A 24,386-nucleotide genomic window follows, 5' to 3' on the forward strand; every position below is an offset into this window, starting at 1 on the left:
AAATAAAAAAAATAAAAAAAAGATTATCAACTCCAAACCGAAGGTTAGGAAGTAACACGTGTCACCTAAGGTGGAAAGGGTAGTTGAGAAGATTCCACCTCATGCGCCGCCTAAAAACGATAGAGTGGTTGACGCATTATTGCTTGCAATGCACACAACAATCATTTTTTTATTTATTAAAACATCAAATTATCCTTCAGTCAAATTAATTATAATTAAAAAAATGATGATTAATACATAAAAAAAGCTCTTGAATGCCAATTAAATAATTTATGCTTTTAAGGGTAATTTTGTTATTTTATTATGTAAAAAAAAGCAAAAATACAAAAAAAATCCTAGGGCTCTTGTTAAATAAATTTTGTTTTAAAAGATAATTTAATCATTTTATTGTGCTATAAAAATGTGAAAAAATCAAGTTGTCCTTGATCAATATGATAATAACTAATGAACTTTGCAAAAAGATTGTATTACCCTTTTTACTGCGGTAATATGGTATTAACTACTATACTATAACAATTAGGATATTTCCCACCTCTTTCATTGTTCAAATGAACAATGAAAGTGGTGTATTTTTTTATTGAATTATTTTTTTCAATCATATAATTAAATATTTGCTTGATTTTGATATGATTTTTATAATTTATTTCAATTTACTTTTTATGAAGTTATCGTAATCTCAAACAAACATTTTGATTTTTGATTGATGCTAAATTTTATAAATATCTATTTTTGTTATCATATCATTAAATAAGAAATAGTTATAAAAAAGTTATTGAACCTAGTGAAGTTTAAGATCTGGATCGCAAGTTTAGTAAGTTAATTCGTGAAATTTTGATTGATCTAATTTTTTATCTTGAAATTATTTTTAAAACCAAACTATAATTTTTATTAGCCATTTAAATTGTTATCGAATTCATTAAACCAACTAAGCCATATCTAGGCAACTTCCATTCGTATTAATTTTAAACCTCAACTAGATAATAAATCTAATAAAAAAAATTAAAGGTTGATCTACATTATCTAGTTTAATAACAGTGCTAGTAATTAACTGTACCAGGTTTTCTATGTGCAATAATAATTTGCTTCTTCATGTTTTTTTTTTAATCCAATGGTTCAAATTAATGCTTGTTCAAGTCTGATAAACACTACGTCAAGATTAGAACGCTACACGTCACCGAGGGAGGAAAGTAGATCAAGGGTGGTGTGTTTTTGTGGCTGAATTCGTGTTTTGTAATTATTTTATTTTATTTTATTTAAATTTAATTTTTTATATATTTAAATTGTTTTATATATTAATGTTAAAAATAATTTTTTAAAAAAATTAAAAAAATATTATTTTTATATAATTTTTTTTAAAAACAATTATTTTACTCTCGATACTGCCTAACATTCGAAAGGTGTGATCATTTTTGATTGACAAATTTTAGGCGAGAAGTGGCCTTCGTCTTCTCTTTTAGCTTCTCTGTTACATTGTCTTCTGACACGTAGCCACTACTTCTAGAAACCCTCTCTGGCAATAATGTGATATTCTCAAAATGTAAGGATATTTAGCCAATACTTCTGACACGTAGGCACAAGAGAACTTTTTAGTTTTCGCCTCCCCTCCCCTCATTCCTCGCAGGCTTTGCCTTTTTCCCTTTTCATTATTATTATTATTATTATTATCATCATTATTATAATGAAATTTTTATTTTTTATTTTTTATTTTTATATATTCATTGGATTGACTTATAAGACTTTAAACTAGTGAGAATAAGCTCGAAATCAGGAGTTAAAAATTAAATAAGGTCAGAATAACTCTTTATTTTTGCAGCGATAGTCAATTTATCGACTTTTCTACTTTACTAACAACCTAGCCGTTAACATTATATATATAATATATGGATTTCTTTTACAGTCCACAACCAATAGGCAGACAGATAGAGAGATTTATTAAATATTATCTTATCACGTGGATGATTTTTAAATATACAAGATTTATTATGTTTTTATAATAATTCAAAATAAAATTATAAAGAGACATGAAAGGAAATGAGATAGGAGGCTCCCACGTGTCAAGCAAGATGGTTTTTTTTTTAATCAGATAATAATCATAATATTCTGTGTATCCAAATGAAGGATGTACATGAATAGAAGAAAAGAAAGAAACATTTTTGTTTTTATCATTAACTTTTATTTCGGCTCTTTGATAAAAAAACAAAAAAAACAAAAATCAATCCTTTAACCAAGAAAGTTTTGTTTGATTTTACGATCGGAAAGTGTTATTATTTTAAATTAATATTTTTAAATTATTTTAATATAATGATATTAAAAATAAAAAAATATTATTTTAATATATTTTTAAATAAAAATACTTTAAAAAATAACAATTACAGTAAATTTTGTAATATTATATATATAAAGAAGGACAGAGTCTCTGGGGCAACGATAGTGGATGTAGAGAATTTACAAGATGGCCATTGGCTTGAAAGACCTTGTCGAGAGTTTCAGAATTTGTAAAGATGTGCAAATGTTTGGAGAAAGAGAGAGTTTATTTTTGTGATTAAAAAATGTTTTTAATTTTTTAATTTTAAATTATTTTTTTATTTTTTTAAATATATTAATGTAAAAATTAATTTTTAAAAATAAAAATATTATTTTAATATATTTCTAAAAAATAAATTATAAAAAATAATTGCTACAAGATTCCTCCCTCCTGTTGTAAACGCATGAATGAAAGCAAGCAGAAGCGAAGGGAACTAGCATTTGTTAAGTTTCAATCACAATGAAATCTTGTATCACCAGTAATCATAAGCCAAAACAACTTGAAATTAACACCTTCGAATATTATTGATTCACGTCTCCATTTTATTTTATTTCTTTATATTTTGTAAAAAAACTCAGGATCGGCTCCCGATTTCAGGGTCAACTCCTCTATATAAAAACTCTATATACGTACGAGGCTTCAGTTCTTGAACAAGCAAGCAGACGAAATGGTGCATTCAGTTTCTTCCCTTCTTTCTATTATTGTTGTCCTACTCCTGTCTCCATATGTAATTTCAGTTTCAATCCCAATTCAGGATAGCTTCTTAAAATGTCTCGAGAGGAATTCTGAATCACCCTTTCCTTTTTCAACACTCTTGTATACCCCAAAAAACTCTACATTCACTACTATTTTACAATCTTCTGCTCAAAACCTCAGGTTCACGTTGCCTTCGTCACCGAAACCTGAGTTTATCTTCACTCCTCTGAAAGAATCTCACATCCAGGCTGTAGTTATTTGCTCTAAAGAGCTTGGGATTCACCTTAGAATCCGTAGTGGAGGCCATGACTACGAGGGACTCTCTTATGTTTCCGAAATTGAGAGGCCTTTCAGTGTTGTAGACCTAGCCAAGCTCCGTTCAATTAGAATTGACATCGAGGATAACAGCGCATGGGTTCAGGCTGGTGCCACAAATGGTGAGCTTTACTATAGAATATCGGAGAAAAGCGAAACTCATGGCTTCCCGGCTGGTACTTGCACAAGTTTAGGCATGGGTGGGCACGTTTCAGGAGGTGCATATGGTGCCATGTTGAGAAAATATGGCCTTGCAGCAGACAACGTCATCGATGCACGGATAATTGATGTTCGTGGAAGGCTTCTTGACCGAAAATCCATGGGGGAAGATCTTTTTTGGGCAATTAGAGGAGGTGCAGGGGGCAGCTTTGGAATCCTCACCGCGTGGAGGAAGGTAAAACTGGTTCCTGTACCATCCACCGTGACAGTATTTACAGTTGCTAAGACCTTAGAACAAGGTGCTAATAAGATCCTGTATAAGTGGCAACAAATTGCTGATAAACTAGACGAGGATCTTTTCATCAGAGTCTACGTTCAGACAGCTAACACTAGTAATGAACGTAAAAGAACTATTACCACATCTTATAATGCCTTGTTTCTTGGTGATGCCGACAGGCTTCTCCAGGTAACGGAACACAGCTTCCCTGAATTGGGTTTGGCACGACAGGATTGTATCGAAACAAACTGGATCAATTCTACTGTATATCTCGACGGCTTCCCGAATAACACTCTACCAGAAGTTTTTCTTGAAAGAAGGAACCTGCTCAAGACCTACTTCAAAGGCAAGTCGGACTACGCCAGAGAAGTCATACCCGAAACTGCACTTGAAGGGTTATGGGAAAAGTTGTTTGAAGTAGAGAGTCCTCTAGTAATATTGACACCTTATGGTGGAATGATGAGCAAAATACCAGAATCTCAGACTCCTTTCCCTCACCGGAAAGGTACCAAGTTCAAGATTCTGTACTGGTCAAGGTGGCAAGATGCCGAAGAAAATGTTGCAAACCATATAGATTTGACGAGGAAGGTTTACAAGTTCTTGGCGCCTTATGTCTCAAAGTCTCCAAGGGAAGCATATGTCAATTACAGGGATCTTGATCTGGGAATGAACAAGAACAGGAGCACAAGCGTTGAAGAGGCAAGTGCTTTTGGCACCAAGTTCTTCAAGGATAACTTCTACAGGTTGGTTCATGTGAAGACCGAAGTTGATCCTGACAATTTCTTCAGGCATGAACAAAGCATCCCACCTCTTCCACTTCACATGAGAGGAAGAAACTGAAGAGGAATTCATGGCCAGCGAAAGAATGGTTGGATCGCCTTGTTTATGTGGCTTGATTGGATCCTCAAGTATTGTATTAACTAGTATGTCTAAATAAAAACAGGTGATGTTGTCAGAGGTTGATTCTGTGTGTTAAAAATATCTTTTAAAAAATAGATTTTATTTATTTTTATTTTTAAATTATTTTTTAAATTATTTTAATATGCTAATATCAAAAATAAATTTAAAAAATTAAATAAATTATTATTTTTTATTTTTTATATTATTTTAATGTGTTTTAAAAATATCTTTTAAAAAATAGATTTTTTTATTTAATTTTTTAATTTTTATATTATTTTGATGCACTAATATAAAAATAAATTAAATAAATTATTATTTTAATATAATTCTAAAAAAAACTTATAAAAACCGAAATAATTATCCATGAAAAAGTTAACTAATGTTCACTTTTTTTTTAAATTGCATGTCTATTAAATTATATTATATTTATGCAAAATTAAAAGAACACTTGCAAAATAAAGTACTTTTGTTTTGTTATGTCTAAAATTAAAAAAAAAAAATACACTTGCAAAAGGTTCACTCTCTTTGGAAAGGTTTAGGCTTTTGTTTTTATATGTCTTCTAAAAATATTTTATTTTAAAATAATATTAAATTATTTTATATATTTTTTATACTTTTAATGTGTTAATATAAAAATAAAATATAGTTTAAAATTTTATATTTAAATATATATAAAAAAAACACTATTTTGAAAATTGCTGGCGTAAAAGGCATTTGTGATTGATTGGAAATAAACGGTCTGTGAGGCTGGATTGATACAATAAAGAACCGGGCCCCAAACCCACGCGCTTCTGTCAGTAATAATGCATCTCGTGTCATCACATCTCGACACGTGTACGATATTCTTTAAATCAGAAGCTTCCTCGTCCTCACATGTAACCTGATCATGGCTCATCTCCCACTGCACTTCGCACACTAATGTTAGATCTAACTCCCTTTCTATATCACTCCCTCGAGACTCCACTTTCTTCTTGTCTTCTTCACCTCACTTCTTTCTCAAACAAAAACTTAGCCCTAACCCTAGCTTTCGGTTCTCGTTTTTTTTTTTCTATCTTGTTTTTCATTTTTTGCGCACTGTAATAGAGATAGTCGTGATAGAGCTATGTAAAGAATGTAATATTGTACCATGTAGAGTTCTCAAAAGGAATGGTGTTTTTCAATCAAGCAAATATGGAATTTGAGGCGAAGCCAAGAGTTCATAAAAGGGTCTGGTTAATGTTTCAAAAATCAATGGGTATCCTCGTGGGTGGGAACCATACCTCCTCCAGGTTTTGCACTCGCTAAATCCTTGCTTTCTCTCAGCTTGACTTATCTCTCTTTTGATTGCTATTTTTTTATTAAAGACTCGATCTTTTTGAAAAAAACAAGTCTCTGAAATCTTTGGTTTGATTAAAAACTTGTCTTTGGTACCACTCTTGTGGTTGAAAGTGAAAGAAACATGAATTTGAAGGCCTTGAGATGCCAGATCCTTAGTGGATCCATAGCCAGGCGTGTGCTTCTACGAGCATTTATGCTTGCCACGGCTATTTCCATCATTCCTTTGTTGCAGATCTTGTCTGGGTCTGATCCTGGGTTGTTGCTTGATTCTGTGGGGTACAACGAATGTGATTTCCCCCTTATGTTTATGGGCTCAAATTTGTTAAAGAATCGATTTTTGAAGCCAATCTGGGGCACAATTGACTGCAAGGACGATATGAATGTGACAACTAATGTTGCTAGAGAGCTAATGGGTATGCAAATGATAGATTCTAGTGCGAAAGCTCTCTGTGTTGGTGAAGGATCGGCCCCTGCAGTTTATGCATTGCGAGATTTAGGATTTGTCAATGCTTTTGGGGTTCACAAACACCCCTTTTTCTCTCTTAAACATAAGAGGATGGTTTATGAGCTTGAATATGCAGAAAATTCCTTTGATTTTGTGTTCTCAGGAGACCTAGACAAGGTTTCAGTCCCAGCCATTGTTGTGCTCGAGATCGAGCGTGTTCTGAAGCCTGGTGGAATTGGGGCTATTCTTGTTGGCCTTAATAGTTTGAACGCCAATAGCCTGATTAGGTCTGCCATGCCTGTGTCTTCATTATTGAAGAATTCCAACATTGTACATGTTGGTTATGTCAATGAATATACGCTGGTTGTTTTCAAGAAAAGAATTTATAGTGTTGGCTACTTTCAGCAATACCAGCTGCCAGCTGATTGCCCATCTATCATGAATAATAGACCTCATTTGGAGAATTTAGAACCTCTAACGGAGATCAAGCAAGGGGAACATGAGAAAAGCATAGCTTATTTGCCCAAGTTCATTGATTTGCCAGCTAGGAAGCAGTTAGTGTATGTTGAGATTGGGGGAGGCGAGCATATGAATTCTAGTGTTTCGAGTTGGTTCTTGCCATCTTATCCCGCAGATCACAGCACCTTCAATGTATTTTTTGTCGACCATAACACCTCGGTCCTGCTTTCTTGTGTGAAAAAGCCTGGTGTTACCTTCATTTATTATCCAGGCCTTGCTGGAGACGAGGCTACTCTTGATCCTGATTTGGAAGAGTTCGATCCATCCATGGGAGATGAAGGGTTTGATTTCCTTGCTTGGTTTAGAGAAACAGTGCAGTATGCTGACTTTGTGGTTTTAAAGATGAAAGCAGGGGAGGTCGAACTGAAATTTCTGTCTGGTTTGTTCAAAAGCGGAGCTATATGCTTTATTGATGAGCTGTTTCTCAGTTGCTCAGATCAGGACGGTGAAAAAGGCCGGGTGAAGGGAGACTGCATGGATCTCTTCAAGAGCCTTAGAAACACTGGTGTGTATGTCCATCAGTGGTGGGGAGAGTAACCACCAATTGATGTTTGTTGAACCCTATGTGCGATGTAGTCTTGTTTGAACCGTGTGTGGTGCTTTTCCAACGTTATCGTGGTTGTGTCAAGTTTCTTTTAAGAATGCAGTGGAGGCATTCAAAGTTGCTTAATGGTTGGGCACTTTAGCTAAATAATCAACCATTGTCTTTCATGTTGTTGAATAAATTGTTGTGTGCTTTTTAAGATGCCGTCCGTGGTGATATTTCCTTTTTTATGCTTGAAGTCTTTTGGCTGCTTTCCCAGAATATGATACTCATGGAAGCTATTAATTAATTATTATATCATGTGATTGTGAGCCTCGCCACCTTGCTTTACAGCTCATTTTCCTCACATTAGGGCATCGCTTTGCAGGTCGTTTTCCTCGCATTTGGATTCTTGTAATCAGCATCAAAGACGTAATCTTTGCTAATAGTAATCAAAGACTGAATTATTTATTCAAGGGATTCCTGTTCAGCTACTGATAGATGAGTGAAAGCCGCTCATTCTCTGCTCTCCATGAATGTGCAGGAGAGAGGGATGGTACGCTTTATTTGCCCAGTGGTTGAAACGAGTCCCGTGTTCTTGCTATCTTCATAAATTAACTTTTCACCATTTTTATAGAACGAAACAAAAAACTCTTACCAATCACTCTGTTACCGTTTGATGCAAGTCATTTTATCCTTCCACAAGGAAATGCCTTGTGGTTAGGCAGGAGAATGAAGGGATGACCACAATCCAACACAATCCTTTCCTAAGAATTTATGAAGCCAAATTCATGTTCTGTGTCGTTTTCTTTTTTAGTATCTGTTATTCAAGTCGAGAATTGGGATTTGGGAGCATGCTTTTTGTCTGCCTATGAATTTTGAATTCTTACAGTCTAAAATCACATGCATTTATTAACATATACTAATAGAGCTGTTCTATTTCCTCTTTTTTTTTTTTCTTTTTTTGTCACTTTAGATCAATTATTGTATACTATCTCACATGTCACCTTGGAGCGGTGATTTTTGTTTTTATAATTTTTAATTTGATTCTTAAATTTTTATATTCATGATTTAGCTCTTTTAAGCTTGAAATAGCACTCAAGTGCATATTTGTTTTTGGAGGGAGGGTTAAACATAAAGAAATAACGAATGAAATGAAAAATACGGGTAAATTAGGATAGTAAATTTTAAATCAGTTTGAAAAGTTTATTTTTATCCCCTATCTTTTTTAGTTATTAGGTAACCGGTCTTTTAATTTTTAAAAATTTAATTTTAATACTAAACTTTATTTTTTTTATTTTTCAGTTATTTTTTGGTGAGAGGAGAGAGAGACTTATCTGATTCCAGTGTAAAGAGAGAGTTGTCATTAACGGTGATTCTGACCGTCAAAACTATCGATTTTTTTGTCAAATAGTTCCATATAATGAGGTGAGTTCAAATTAGGTATGTGTGTGTGTGTTTTTTTTTTTTACTTCAAAAATATCTAAAAAACATATCTGAGTTTGGAAAGATTTTTTGTTTTAGTTTGATTTTGGTTTTTGAGACAGTTTTGTTTTTGCGTTTTTATAGGTAATTGATTGGTTTAACAAAGTTTTTAGGGTGTTTTAGATTAAAAAAAAAGGATTGAAAATGAGTTTGTTGATGAAAAAAATTAGAAACCATATTTTTCCGTCCATCATGAGGATTCCAAGATGGCGTGTCATCCTTTTATTTTCAAATAATTAAAGGTATGCGCATGGGCTGTTGCTTGATTAGATCCTGTTTGGTAATGCGGCAGCGGTAGAAAGCAAACATTGAAAATCAGTGTTTGGTTATTGCCAACCACACTTTTTTTCACATGGGTCCCACCTAAAAACTGAGGTAGAAACTCAGTTTATGAGAAGTAAGTTTTATCTGCTTCTCCTGCGTTCTTCTCTTGCTCTTGCCTGCGTTCTTCTCATGTGGAGAATGAATTTAATTCACTCTCCACTGCTCACTTAAGTGAACAATGGAGAGTTTCTCCACTGTTCACGTAAACAGTGGAGACCGGACCTGGTTCAAAGCTATAAAAATACATTAAACCAGGTCTGATCTAGTAAAAAATATATATTTTTAATTGTGTTTTATTCAAAAAACTAGTGTTTCATATTATTCAATAACACTGTATAAATTAGAAGGAGATCGCTTGATGATGTAATATTTGTAGAATTTGATCGCAATCCTAATTTTATTTCTGATAATATTTTACCTGATGTTGTTGCGTACTTACGAAACCAATGCAACTGTAGTCCTTGTCGGATATATTTCATACGTGATAGAATTGTAGATAGTTTAATGGAACAATAAAAAATATTTTATATTAAGTATTATTCATTTCATAATATAATAGCAGTAATCTACAATATTTAAATTAAAAACCATTAATATATATATATATATATATATATATATAATTATTTTATAATCTCAATTTGAAAAACATTATTAACCAAACACATTAAATTACTTTTTGTTTGACCTCAATTTTAACCACAGTTTTAACCAAACATCTATTTTTTCAAACCAACCTCAACTAAAAGTATTTTTTATATAAAAAAAAAATTTCAAACCACAACCACAACAGCTACCGTAATACCAAACACACTCTTAAACGGGTGTTTAACCTGGTTTACCAGGCCAACAACACTTGGCCTCATTCTTCTTTCATGTTTGATCAAGTTACATCTTGGTTGCATCTTGGTTGGTTAATTCAATCAGATCATATAAAATTATATTCAATTTATTTTATTTAAAACCAGGACATAACCCAACAAGTCTTTGATTTTAATTGAAATAGATTAAATAATATCTATTTGAGATATTATTTTGTTGAATAGAAAAGTACATTAGAGATTTAAGATGAAGGGCTTTTAATCAAAGAGATACTTTTTTTTTTTTCGGATATCTAGAATTTTTTGGGTATTGTTTTTTTTAATTATTAAATAAAGTAAATAGAAAACAAATATATTTTTTCATGGAAAATAAAATTAACAAGAGAAGTAGAGGCTATACTAGCATATCATTTTGTTACAATAGGATATAAATTATTGGTTTTGAAGAGAAGTTATTGAAAAATAATTAAATGAGAAAAAATTAACGGTTTTTTGTAGTATGAGATTATATATCTTAATTTACAATTATATATTTCTTAATGTCTTACTTAACAAGGGTTCCTTAAAGTCAATATAACAACAACACGTCAACCTGAATTATGGTAATCATCTCTTAACAAAACTACACTTTCCTATCCCAAATTCTTTAAATAATAATAATTTTTTAAAGTATTTTTTATTTAAAATATATTAAAATAATATTTTTTTTTAAAAAATAATTTTTAAATCAACATTTCAAAATATCTAAAAATAAAAAAATTAATTTAAAAATTAAAAACACTTTTAGAAAGTAAAAATAAATATACCCTCATCTCACAGGAAGAACAAGTATGGCCGCAGATAAAATCGAGCAAGGAGCTTGGTAGGACAGCCTTTTATCATCAATTTAGTTTGTGGCAAGAAATATTTTAATTATAGACTCAATTCATAACTGCAGGAAGCAAGGGAAGATTCTTTAAAAAAGCGCTGACACCACAGTTTTTATATTTTTTTTAAATGACTGCTAATTTTTTAAAATTATTATAATCTCATAAAAATTAAATTAAATTTAATATTATATTAATTTTTATTTTTCAAATTATTTTTCACTAAAAAAAATATTAAATCCATATTTTTTTATATTTTTTTAAGATTTTAATATACCACGTAAATAATAAAAAATAAAAAAAAAATAATTTAATATATTTTTAATTACAAAATATTTTTTAAAAATAACCTAAACCACAATACTAAACACATTAAAAACCTAATTCTTTAAAAACACAATGTTCTTTAAAAACACAATGTTGAAAAGTAAGATTAAATTTTTTTTAAAAAAAATTAAATTACTATAGAAATCAATAATAATTTATCTCTCATCTAGAGTCCCAATAAGTTTTAATTTAAAAGATGTTCGGAATTATAATATAAAATACTTTTCAAAATAATTTTTTAAATTTATTTTTAATATAACAGATCAAAATTATAAAAAAAACATTAATTTAATAATTTTTTAAATCAAATCTTGCCGTGATTAACATCTCTAATTTTTTTTATGCTCCATCGTCGGATGACCATAATGACCTCATCTCAGCAACCCACTTGGTAGATACCATCTGTGAAAATCACCAAGCACGTCCTCCATCAACAATCATCTTTTTTTTTTTTTACCCCTTTCAAAAGTAGAGAATCATGAAGACATTCCAAACCCAGTAGTGTTGAGAAACAAAACATATTCTATATTTTGAATTCTTCATAGTTCAAAGAAATTGCCACCAAGGACTTGCAAATGCTGGCTGATGGCGTTGGCTTGCATATTTGGCACAATGCCAGTATTTTACCCTTGCCACTTGCATATTTTCCCGTTTGATTATTACAGAAGCAGGGGATTTGAAAGGAAAACAAGACCAGCAAACTACTATCCACATACAAGTGGCAGCAGCACCTGTTTAGTCATTCATCAGGCCCATTGTTGACCTTTATCAATAGAAGCCTGTCAACTGGTTGCCTGCAGATGGGGCATCTGTTCGTTTGGAACCCCAAAACCTTTGCACATCCACTGCACATACACTGCAACGTGGGAGAAGAGAGGGGTGAAAAAAAAACAAAGAAAGAAAGCAGAAGCAAAAAGACACTAGGCTAATGTGTCACCAACAAGATATCGACTGGATTTCTGAAATCAGATTACTTAAATAACTCATGTCGAAGCATTTTAGTCTATTAATTCACCATGGTTACATTGTTAATGCACTGGCAGTAGCACACAACATTCCAGACAGTTCAGCCTTGAGCCTTCACATGGAATTCACAACTCTTTTAATGCAGCATTTTTGCAATTGCACTGGATATAGACACAAAACAGCAGGAAAAGTGTCATGCTCATGCCCGTTGCTATATAATGTTCAAGGAAACCGTTTTCTGTAGCCTTCACAACCTAACAGAATGATTTTTCACCATGATAAATAGTCCTTGGTTGAAAAACAACTCCCTAAAATATGAACAGTGGGTAAAGAGCATCACTTCCTTGTTTCTTCCCCTTCATGATCTAAACTACCCCAGCCCAGTGAAAAAGTAAAAATGAGAGAGAAAGAGAGGCAAAAGAAAAATATAGAAAATAGGCTTACCATGTGTCGGCAAGGAAGAACGGTAGTGTCCCGTGGTTCTGACAGGCAAATGACACATTCTTTACCTGGGTCATTTGCATCAACATCACCATCAACAGAATTTCCAATCCCGTATATCTCCTGAAGCTCATATCTCGTCCCATTCACCCAGATGATCTGCTTCATCACCCTTACTTGGTACTCACCTTTCTCCTTCTCAAACACTGCATGTGTTATCTGAGAGTTCGTAGCTCCAGACATTTGGTTTCCTTCTGTTCCCTTTTGATTAGCAGGGGATGCCTCTGCTTTTACTGCTAGAGGATAGGCATCCATCTCACCCTCTTTTACCAACTCTTTCTCCTCAAACAAGGTGAAATCAATCCCTGTCCCAGAAGGCTGTCTGAACTTCTGGCCCAGACCTTGTTGGAAATTAACTGTTACTGGTGGAAGGAGGTCAGCCTTCATTGGTGTCAGGATACAATCCTCACCTTCTTTTGCAAAGAAAATAATAGTGATGCTGTTTGCAGATCAAAGAAATTCAATAACAAGAAATGCAAAAATAACAAGAAATGCAAAAGAGGAAAAAATAATTCAGACATTCAGCTGAAATGCATATAAACCGAGATTAAAACCGATTTCTATGACTGAACACAAAGCTTATATGAATTCAATAAACTCAGAGTGGATCAGAATTTATGCATGTCTTGCAAAAGAAAAGTACCAAGAAAGCATCCACAATACATCAAAAAGATCAATGATGATACCAACAGTAGCAATTAGGAAATGCCACTGAGCAAAGTCAAATGCATGGAAGTAAAAAAAAAAATCAGTTCATCATTCTGCAATCATTTACCATTCCCTTTGTTTACAAGTTACTAAGCTAGATGCTGAACAATGATTATGAGATTGTTAGCCAGACTTTTTCACAGAGTATTATTTTGTGATAGAAACTGACATGATTAGGACAAATGATCTACATTTACTATATCATTTCCTTTTATAGAGCACCATAGTTTCCAGCTAAGAAAGTGACATGTACTGAAAATGATAGTGTCTTTCACTTGATTCAAGCTATTGAAACTCTTATGAATGACATCCAATTGATAAAAATTGCATTTTTGGGCTCCAAGCTTGATTTTCCATAATGATTATGAGCACTTAAAGGGCGACAAATTTCTTTTTTATTTTTATTTTTTTATGAGGACACAACTCAAAGATAAAAGGTCCACTATCCAATTACAGCATACCACTGAAGAGGGCAAAATGAGGGAGTTTACAAGCTTCCCAGCCCTTGAACCTTATTGCATGAGATAGGAGTGGTGCTCTCAAGATTCAAACCCCAAACTTCACAGATGCGTATCTATTTTAACATTCCACCAAGAATGACCCCTGTGTAATTGGATTGGAAGAACAAAAAACCATTCCATTTATCAGTCATGATAAAATCCCATTAAGACCAGAATGCCATACAGTCTTTAAAACATAGCACAAGCTGAGAAACCTAACTAAACACCTGTTCCAATGGTCTCTTCACTGAAGAGTCATTCAGAAATAAGCCCAGATTCATCATCTCGTCAATTTTGTGAACAATCCCAATTTCTAAGACAAGATTAGATGTCTTAAGCAGGCCTAAGGATCTCTGATTAGGAAAATCCTCTGAAATACCCATGAATCCATAACTTGCCCAAAAATAAATATATTCTACCAAATCAATCTTCACTACACAAAAGGATAGGTTTCAACTTCGGGCAGTTAAACCATTTCCTTCAAGTTGTCAAATCACCATACAAAACTCCAGGTATGCTAAACACAAAATTCTCACTTGCAAGTAATGTAATCCCTTATAAGAACGTCAAGTTAGCTCTTGCTTTCAACCTTTCTATCCAAGGAGTAACTTTGACACTCGAACATCTATAAAAGTGGATTCACTCCGAGAACAATCCTCAACAATGATAGCTAAAAAATACAATTTTCGAATATTGGCAACATATCAAGATGATTATCACCAAGTAGTGATCAAACCATGTAAAATGAAATTATTTGTAAATCATCCACTGACCTTCTAGCAAGAAGTTAACCCAAGGAGTCAACAATCAAGAATTTATAAAAACTCTCATTCAAAATTCTCTCAAGTCAAAAACTTTCAATCAAATTACTTTACAAAGAACAAGCTCCTTCAACAATCAAAATCCAGTACTGCTATCGAACAATGACGGAAAAAACCTTCAAAAAAAAATCTTTCTACACATGCAATAACAAAAGCACAGCATCAAAATAAAAACAAAAACAATTTTTAAAACAAAGCTTTAACCTTTACCTTCCAGCAACAGTAGCATCAAACGTGAATGTAACAAGATAGCTCCCTGGATTCTCCTCGTCCGGTTCAATCCTCAAACTCTCCTTCTTCAAATTAACATCATTACTTATAGTAACCGCCTTCTGGTGCTCCACATAAGGCGCCGGTTGGGGCATCATTGGGCACCTCCCACTCACCCAATGAGCCGCCGGATGGTCCACCCGGTGGTGATGATCATACGGAGCTGGCAAAGGCACAGACATCGCTGTTGGCTGGGCTGGATAGTAGCCAGGGTGCTGGTAGTATCGTGGAGGGTTAGGGTTTGGATATTGCGAAGGGTAAGGTGTTGCAGCGGCGAAAACGTAACGGTTGGCCGTGATTTCAGGCTGTGGGGGTGCTGGCGGTGGAGGTGGAGGGTGGCTCCGCCGGCTGCCGAGGCTCCGCCTGCTGTTAACGTTGTTTCTGCTGCTGATGTTGCCCATTATGAAGTTTTGGGTTGGGTTGGACTGTTTCTGTTTTGTTTCTGTCTTTTTTAGGTTCACAGTTTGCTAAAAAAACAGGTGAGAGAATTATCCAGTAGCTTTGTTTAGCTGTACCTGACAGAAGCGGATCTGGAACCTTCAACGGTTCTGTTTTTTGTTTTATTTTTGTTTTAATGGCAATCGTAGAAAGGAAGGAAACGAAGGGAAAGTTTTCGGTGAGGAAGGAAATGGAGGGAAACAACAAGGAGATTTTTTATTTCTGCTTTTGTTTGCTGTTTATACAACAACAACAAGGAGAAGAGAGGGAGGAGGAGGAGGAATGATTTTGCGAAAAGAGAAGAACACCAGGGATGAACAGAGGAGGGGGGGAGGAGGAGGAGGAATCTGGGGGTGGGTGGTTGTAATGGGATTGCGTAAAGCTCCACCCAATAACACACTATCAGATCATGCCAAAGTTGGCTGCTTTTTTTTTCTTTTCTTTATTTTTTTCATTAATTTATTGATTAGTGGGAAAAAATTTCAACTTTTTTAGTTCGATTTGTTGTTATCTTAAAGAGGAAAACAAGTTGCTATTATTATTTATTATAGTTTGGGTGCGGTTGTTTATATTTTTAAGTGTATTTTAAAGAATATTTTATTTGAAAAAATATTAAATTAATATTATTTTTAGTGTTTTTTTAATAGTTTTAATGTGTTGATATTAAAATTAAAAAATATATTTTGATATAATTTCAAATGAAAAACAATTTTAAAAAGTACTTTATACTACAATATCAAACACTCAATCAATACTATTAATTTAAAGTATTGAGGTTATTATTATATTTGTATCATATCTTAGTAACTATTTGATTATTTTCTCTAGATAAAAATAATAAAAACTACATATATTTTCGTCTTTGTTTTTTATTTTATTTCAAGACAATAACTAAATATCACAACAACAAAAATTAGATATTCATCAAGTATTCATTACTAGAATACTATTTATTATTTAATAAAACAAACAAAATAAAAAGTAATATATACATTAAATGACAAGATGTATGTGTGTGTGTTATATTAATATTAGGGTATTGTTGATCGATTGATCATTAATTCTTTAATTAATATGCTATTTGTCTTTCGTTTTATCCTTCCAATAAGAAACAAATTACAATTAAAAACTAAATCTTAATTAAAAATATATAGCAGTCTCATAAATCAAAGTAAAGTGTGGAGTTCTAAACTTAACTTTCATAGGTTAAAAGTATAGGAGAAAGAAATATGTAATATGCATGAAAATCTTAGCCCAGCCTGCTATATCCAACATGCTCGGATCTAAAAAAATTGAATAGGTCAAGTATATATTTTTTTAAAATATCAAAAGTTGGGTTAGATATAATTATAGGTCAAAACGCAACCTACTATATCTATAAACACACATAATTAAAATCAAGTAAAAATAGTTGATTGATCATGTTTATAATGACAAAACTTACTCTAACACCGTCAAATATAATGATGGAAAGGTTATAGTACATGGTTTTTTTTTTAAATTAAAGTTAACTTATAAACTAAAGATGAGCCTAAAATAACCTATATATATGAGAGTTTATTCAAAGATTATTATAATAATATGGTATCGTTACTCCATACTTATAAGGATTGTTTTGCTTGGGATTATGATGAGATTTTTGGGCTACATATAAGTTTGATAAAAAAAATTCATTATCAATTAAGCTTAGGTTTAAGACATAAAACAACCTTTTTTGAGAATGACTTTATATGTGAATGATCATGTAAAAGAGAAAATACAATAAATGTTAGAGGATGGATTCATTAAGCCAACTAGATATGCTGAATAGATTACTACATTATGTTAATACTAAAAAAGAATGGAAAACTAAGAGTTTGTTTAGATTTCATAAATCTTAATTTTACAACATCAAATGATAAATATTCAATGTCAATGACTAATATATCAATCGATTTAATAGCAAAGGATGACATCCTTAGCTTTATGAATGGCTATTCAGGTTATAATAAGATTTTTATCATTGAAAAGATATTTCAAAGACCACTTTTAAATGTCCTGGCTCATTAAAAATGTATGAGTAGGTAGTGATGTCATTTATCCTTAATAATATTAGTGTGACTTATAAAAAGCTATGATTTTGATTTTTCATAACATAATTAATCATAACATAGAGGTCTATAGTAATGATATTATGATGAAATAAAAATAAAAATCCATTTATTTAGACAAGCTATATTATATCCTTGAGTGAATGTGAATGCATAATCTCAAGATAAATTCATTAAAATATGCTTTTTGCATGCATGTATAGGGGTAGACAAAAACAAAGTAAAGGGGATTATGAAAGCTTGACCTCCATAAATAAAAAAGAAATTGTATAGCTTTGTAGGCAAAATTAATTTTCTAAAGGGTTCATATCAAACTCTTTAAGAAAGATTATGTCATTTACTAAACTACAAAGGTGGAATAACATATATAAGTTTCAATGGATTAATATCAAATTGCATTTCAAGAAATAAAAACTTATCTAACCAAACCTTTAGCATTGACCATACCAAAGCCTTTGAGGCTATATATTTTCGTTGTACAAGGGTTGATTAGAAAAATGCTTGCATAGAAAAATGAAATTGGCTATGAACAAGCTATTAATTATCTCGATCATGTCTTTATAGAGGTTAAAGAATGAAATATTTTAATAGAAAAACTTTGTTTATCCTTATGTTTTAGTGGTGGAAAGTTATATTGGTACATACTAATAGTTGAACTATGTATACTATAAAATAAATTTGATAAAATACATATTATCCAAACATTTCTCTCACGATCAAATTGGTAATTGGATATTAACATTGTTTGAACTTGATTTACATTGTATTCCATAAAGAATAGTAAAAGTCAAGCTTTGATGAATTTATTAGTTGATCACCACTGCCTTGATATTAACCATGAACTGAAATAAGATATGAACGTTGTTATCGCAAGACTTGTTTCACAGATGTTATGGTATGATGGATTAAAAACAAAAAATAAAGCTTGTGCATAGGTGTTAATAATTTCTCTAGAAGGTCATAAAATGGTTTTATTATTTTAGCTTGATTTTTCTTGTACTAATAATCAAGTTGTATATGAGGTCTTAATCATAATTTTAAGGATATTTATAGATTTAAAAGCTTAATCAGCTAGAGTAACAAGATATTCATTACTTATTATAAAAAAGTTGGCTAGTAAGTATAAGTGTGAATATCTTACGCTAACTTTATATTATACAGTGAACAAACACCTTATTAATATATTTTCTAATTTAATTATTTTTTTGTAAGAGAAAATAGTATATAAACCTCTAACTTGGCTCAATATGGATCAAGATATAAAATGGTCATCGATCATTATGACATCATTTATATCAGAATTATTAATTGACCAACATAGATAATATCTAGTAAGGATGTAATGATGATAAGAAAAGGTTCATATTATATGTTAAGAAAAGCACAAAATAGTAAGATAAAACTATTGTAAAACTTTTCTACCAAGTAACAAGTAGAATGTCTCAATAAATCAAGTGGCATTGATCCATAAAATGATTAAGGAGAAGAAATCAAATCTTATGTGTAGGATCCTTCATAAAAAGTTTAAAGGTTATTTACTAAAAACATTCAATTATGTTTTCCTAGAAGATGAATTATGTAAGAGATATAAAACTAGAATTTTTCTAAGATATTTAAGACAAAAAAAACATTATTAGTCATGATTGATGTTTATAAAGGACTTTGTAGGGTTGTTGATCACTCAAATATTCTTTTGATAAATATGATACCAGTTTATCACTTCTATATTCTAATAAGGAGAAACTATACAATAGGAACTTAATCATAATAAGAGACATTTAAAAACCTCATAAAATCAAGAAAAATATAGGGATCTAAGAGTTCAAAGCTTTAAAAAAGGTAATTTCCTTCGTAACAACACCACACAAGGAAAATAAAATGTTTAAAATTAAAAAGATAAATAATTTGAATAAATCTATTTGTAGGAAAATAAAGGAAACCTGTAAAGAAAGTAATAAAAACCCTTTAGGGAAAAAAATAATATATATATATATATATATATATATTAAAATTATATATATGGTTCTAGTTATTGTTCAAAGTGACTATGTGACCTTTTATATATTGATACAAAGTTTAAATCTTGTTTAAACCTGTAAATCCTAATTTATATAAATGTATCAAGTAAAGAGACTTTATTGGATTCTAATGCAATCTAAAATCCTTATCTATTGATACCATTTGAATCATAAACTAATCTTATGGATTCTTACTAGTTATTCTATTGATGACTCTTACACTAAATAGTACTAGGCTTTTTAGTTCTTGTGCACCTTTAAACTTTTATGGTTGATCATTTTTCCTTAGTTGACTATGGATCTTAATCTCTTGGTTGACTAATTTCTCAAATCTCATATCTAATCAAAACTCTTCTAATATGGTCAATTTTATTATACTCGATCAATCGTAGCTCTCTTTTTTTGTATGTTATAAACAATCATTGTTATTATATGTTTGATATATAGATGTTTATTTTTAGTATAAGTAATTTCCCTTATATTCTTTTATTTTTCAAATAAAGGAATATTTCCCTGTAAAATCTAATCTTGAAATACATAGATTGAATTAATAAATTTTGACGTGGAAAATGTCATTGTTCATTAAAAATCATCAACCATTTTTAAAACATGTTTGACAAATAAAAAATTCCATCCAATCAATTTAGTTTAAAGATGAAATGTGGTATGGCTTTTAGGGGTCATGTTTAAGTTTCTAAACTACTTCAAATTATTTATTTTTCACTTGAAAAACCCCTAACCTCTATTTTACAGGCTTATAATTTTATTTTATTTTTTATAGATTCAACCAAGAATCCTAAACATTCTTTTTTATCTTTAAGATAAAAATGGAACCTTGTAGCTTTATTCCAACAAAACTTATGATCATCTTTCATTATCAAAACTTTGTAAACTAATTACCCAAATTAACTAGTCTATCATCAATGTTTACAAGAATTATTAGGGAACTTTTAGGACAATTATATAAAAAGGTACCTGAACATGAAGAAGACTAATATTTCACTCTAGACATCAAGAAAGAAAAAAATTCTCTTTATGATGATCACTTAAATCTAATACCTAGAAGAAAAAAATTCTTTAATAGCCCAATAGTGCTATCATTGAATATCTCAAATGGTTAGTGAGAAGCAACACCATTTTGATAACTAATCAAGACGTTGTTGATGCAATCCAACTATCTAAACTCTATTTCAAACCTAACAAAGACATGATAATTGTCCTTTTTCTATTATAGTCAAAGTCCAACAATACTTTTATATTCAGTTATGGACCACAAACCATTACATTATATGATTTAGCTATAAAAAATAGAGTTTACCTAATTGAAAATAAATTTTATGCCTTTTATATTGATTGATACCAATTCTTTCAAAGATTTGATAATGAGTGTACTTGAATTTAATGTGTTTATTAAAAAAAACACCAAATTTTTTATCTTTAAAGAACAAGTAACTTTTATGTTGTATTAGGTATGTATACACCTTATATGCTCTAAAATAAAAAAATCCTACCAAATCATACTTAAAAATGCAAATAACTTTGGTAGATGTTAGGATAACAGCTCTATACCCTTTTATTGCAAGCTATATTTGTATGGCTTTAGAAGAGTGTTAGGCCAAATGCAAAAAAACATCATTCATGATGAAAAGAAACATCTATAAAGTGTTATTGTAGGTGAGAAGCTATTTGTTTTTATAAGGTTTAGTGATATAAGGATGATCTTTGACCTAAACTTTACATTCATAAGGAAAAACCTATTATGATCTTCATTCTAAGATTTGTTATTTAAGGAATATATAAAGACTTTCCTCAATCTAGTAGATATAAGTGATATAACAATATCTCTTTTAGCATCAATAAGGTCAAAACCTCAATGAATCTTACTTCTCTAACTCTAGAAAATAGTAGTTGAAATAAAAAAGGATAATACTATAGTTTAGAGAAACATCATGACTTGTAAAGATCTACCATAGGGTTAGTGATAGATCTTATCTCAAGGAATAACTATTATTCTTGTAAACCCTTACTTAGTAGCTATATAATTAGGGTTCCTTCAATATACAACTTTCTCATGTTTTATGATGTGAATAAAGTTGGTCCAAATAGGATAATATTTATTAATCTAAAGTAGGTAAAAGAAGTATCTAAATTAAAAGATTAATTCTTTAAGAATTACCAAGTAAAGTACTTCTCGCTAGTAGTAAGTCATCTAATATGGTTCCTCTCTTTATGTTCTTTGTGTAGCAAAACTCAAGATCTTCTCTATAATGCTTATTCAAATGTCATGGCAACAAAGTTTCTTTTTATAATAAGCCAACAAGTAAGAAAAACAAAAGCAAAATTCTTGGGAGTTATCCCCCAATATTCAACAAAAGACATGCATTTGAAATTTTAAGTAAGAACATCCAAACTTAATAAATCTTGATTACATCTGTTTTCCTAATGTTTCAACAATGATTTTATATATAGCTTGCCAGCTTATAATTGATCCTTAAATTCAACTAATAATGGAACATTTATAGCCTTAAAATCCTTATAAATTTAAAGAAGAAAAGAATGAGGTTTTTATCATTAAGTTAAGGTTCACACTCAAGGTATTTTTTTTTTTATCAAGGTCTTCTAAACTTCAGTTTATTATTTAACACTTTGATTTACCCAATTTCTTAATTTTTTTTTATTAAAGCTAGTTTCTCTAGTTGCTCCTCTTTCTATTTCAATGCATATAATAATGGAGGTTATCTATGCTTGTTTTTAAATGAGTGACACCCCTCATTTAGAGACTACTTTTTTACTTGTTATTGCTACTGCAAAGGTCCTAGTTACTCAAGCTATTAAAACATCAAATTTTTCTATTATTAATGAATCTAAAATGACCTTGATATAATATCAACTTTCTTTAGTGATGTTGATCAAAATCTTTCACTACCAACTATTACCACTGATGCTAAAAGTACCAAACAAAATTTGAAAGTGTCTTTAGTCTTTACTACTACTTCCCAGTAAGATGCTCTTGTAGTAAAGGAAACTCCTTATGTTTCCAAGTACTACTTTATCCCTATAATAATAAAACCTTTTAGAGTTCTTGCCTTTAGTGCTAAGAATGTTTGTAAACCAGCTAAAACTATTCTTGCAAAGGCTAAAACATTGCTAAGAAAAATTCTTTTAATACTATATAAGAGTAGCATTAATAAAAGATATAAAGGAAACAAAACCACTAACACAACTGCTCCTAATATTATATACGTTTCAATTCTTCATGAAGAGACAATCTTTGTTTTTCATCTCCCACGGTATAAAGTATATATAGAGTGTAATCAAGTTACAATCACTCTATTAGAGAAGCTTATATCAATGATCGATACTCTTCTTGTTGATATAATAGTTGATGTCTTTAAGGAGTCTTCAAGCTGAAATCCCTTATCTTTCAATAATTGAAGAAAACAAAGGAACTAGTTCTTCTATACCTCTTAGTGAATATGAAGAAGTTATGTCATAAGGTTAACCAACCTTGGTGACTTTTTTTTTTCTATTATCTAAGTTTCTATAATTGGTTCAAATTTTATTTTTGTTATGGTTTTAATACTAACAAAAGCTCTTCTTTTTATCTTGTCAAGGAACTGTAAATGACCTTTGCTTTATGATTATCTACTTTTTCAACTTTAGAAGTCTTTTCATTGAAATTAGACCTTTATAAAGATAGTTAATCTAAAAAGCCCTTCCTATCCAAGATCAAAGAAGTCTTGATCATTCTTGCCTAATGAAATAACTTTTTAAGTAATTGAGCCACTATTGGTCATTTAGAGTAGACCCCTATGACATAAAAGACCAATACTTATAGGAAGCCTTACTTTACCTATAGACTAGCAATGAATTTCTTACCAACATTAAAAAGTCTACAATAGATATGTTTAGCTTTGGAAAACTATAAGTGGTCCGAGTATACTGAGTACTCTAAAGTTAAATAAATGAACCAATCCTTTAAAGATTTACCGACATAGGTTTAACCTTAAAAGGTTAAGCTGATCCACTTAAAAGATAAACCAGCCAAAGCTAAAGAGGAGTTTAATATGACCAAGACTAATTTGACTCTAAGAGAAACTAAGTTTAAAAATTATTTAAAAAATAATTTTTCTTTCCAAAAGTTAACTAACACCATGTTATAACTTGTTAAGGGAAAAAGGCAAGATAAAAAAGAAATCTATAAGTGACTTTTATAGTGTTAATATTACTTTGGAAACTATTAGAGCCATAATAGGTAGTAGTTTCCTTTAATGAACAATATTTATTGTATATATTGAAATTTTAGTTAAAATCCTTTCATAAAATTCAATTTTATACTTGTTCTTTAATTCTTTGAATAATGTTGTTCAATTCTATTAACTAACTATACTTTAACCAATAACTTAAATCATGTTGTAGTTAGAGAAATAAAAATTTTAATCCAAAATATGAAAGAAATCCTACCTAATCAGGCTTAGAGTACGATCAGCATAAATCTAAATCAATTTTATGATTGTGATCTCTATATTGATCCTTCAATTTCTTTTGGAGTATCATATTTCAATATTTTCTTGATGTAGAGATAATACTTCTTCAAATATTAACCATCATTTATAATGTATTTTCGTACATTGATTTGTTAGATGATATGCACCTCATTTGAGAACGTTGGCAACAATTTATGGACCCTTATAGTAAAAGGACCATTTGCCATATTTTGGATCCTTATGGATAATTTTTAATATGACTTTCTATATAAGATCACCTATTGAGAATGTTTTGATCGAACATGTTT

At 30.8% G+C, this 24,386-nt stretch overlaps 3 protein-coding genes and 1 long non-coding RNA gene across 4 annotated transcripts; 3 read left to right on the forward strand and 1 right to left on the reverse strand.

Annotated features, from left to right (window-relative positions):
* The first annotated feature begins 2,972 nt into the window (after window positions 1-2,972).
* Window positions 2,973-4,618, forward strand: LOC133687985 (monolignol oxidoreductase AtBBE-like 13). Its single transcript, XM_062107348.1, has one exon. The coding sequence runs from the start codon at window positions 2,973-2,975 to the stop codon at window positions 4,590-4,592; it is 1,620 nt and encodes a 539-aa protein (XP_061963332.1). The 3' UTR covers window positions 4,593-4,618.
* Window positions 4,619-5,495: 877 nt separating this feature from the next.
* Window positions 5,496-8,253, forward strand: LOC133689380 (uncharacterized). Its single transcript, XR_009841307.1, has 2 exons — window positions 5,496-5,920; window positions 7,845-8,253. It is a non-coding gene; the product is annotated as an uncharacterized LOC133689380 (long non-coding RNA).
* Window positions 5,918-7,676, forward strand: LOC133689378 (uncharacterized). The gene has a single exon (XM_062109220.1). It carries the CDS (start codon window positions 6,091-6,093, stop codon window positions 7,468-7,470), a length of 1,380 nt encoding a protein of 459 aa, XP_061965204.1. The 5' UTR covers window positions 5,918-6,090; the 3' UTR covers window positions 7,471-7,676.
* Window positions 8,254-11,783: 3,530 nt separating the features above from the next.
* On the reverse strand, window positions 11,784-15,854 carry LOC133689783 (probable E3 ubiquitin-protein ligase LOG2). Its single transcript, XM_062109820.1, has 3 exons — window positions 14,986-15,854; window positions 12,690-13,185; window positions 11,784-12,135 (listed from the first exon to the last, which is right to left on the reverse strand). The coding sequence occupies exons 1-3, from the start codon at window positions 15,444-15,446 to the stop codon at window positions 12,019-12,021; spliced, it is 1,074 nt and encodes a 357-aa protein (XP_061965804.1). The 5' UTR covers window positions 15,447-15,854; the 3' UTR covers window positions 11,784-12,018.
* Window positions 15,855-24,386: the final 8,532 nt, after the last annotated feature.

This window comes from Populus nigra, chromosome 3, assembly GCF_951802175.1.
Source record: "Populus nigra chromosome 3, ddPopNigr1.1, whole genome shotgun sequence".
Classification (NCBI taxonomy): Eukaryota; Viridiplantae; Streptophyta; class Magnoliopsida; order Malpighiales; family Salicaceae; genus Populus; species Populus nigra.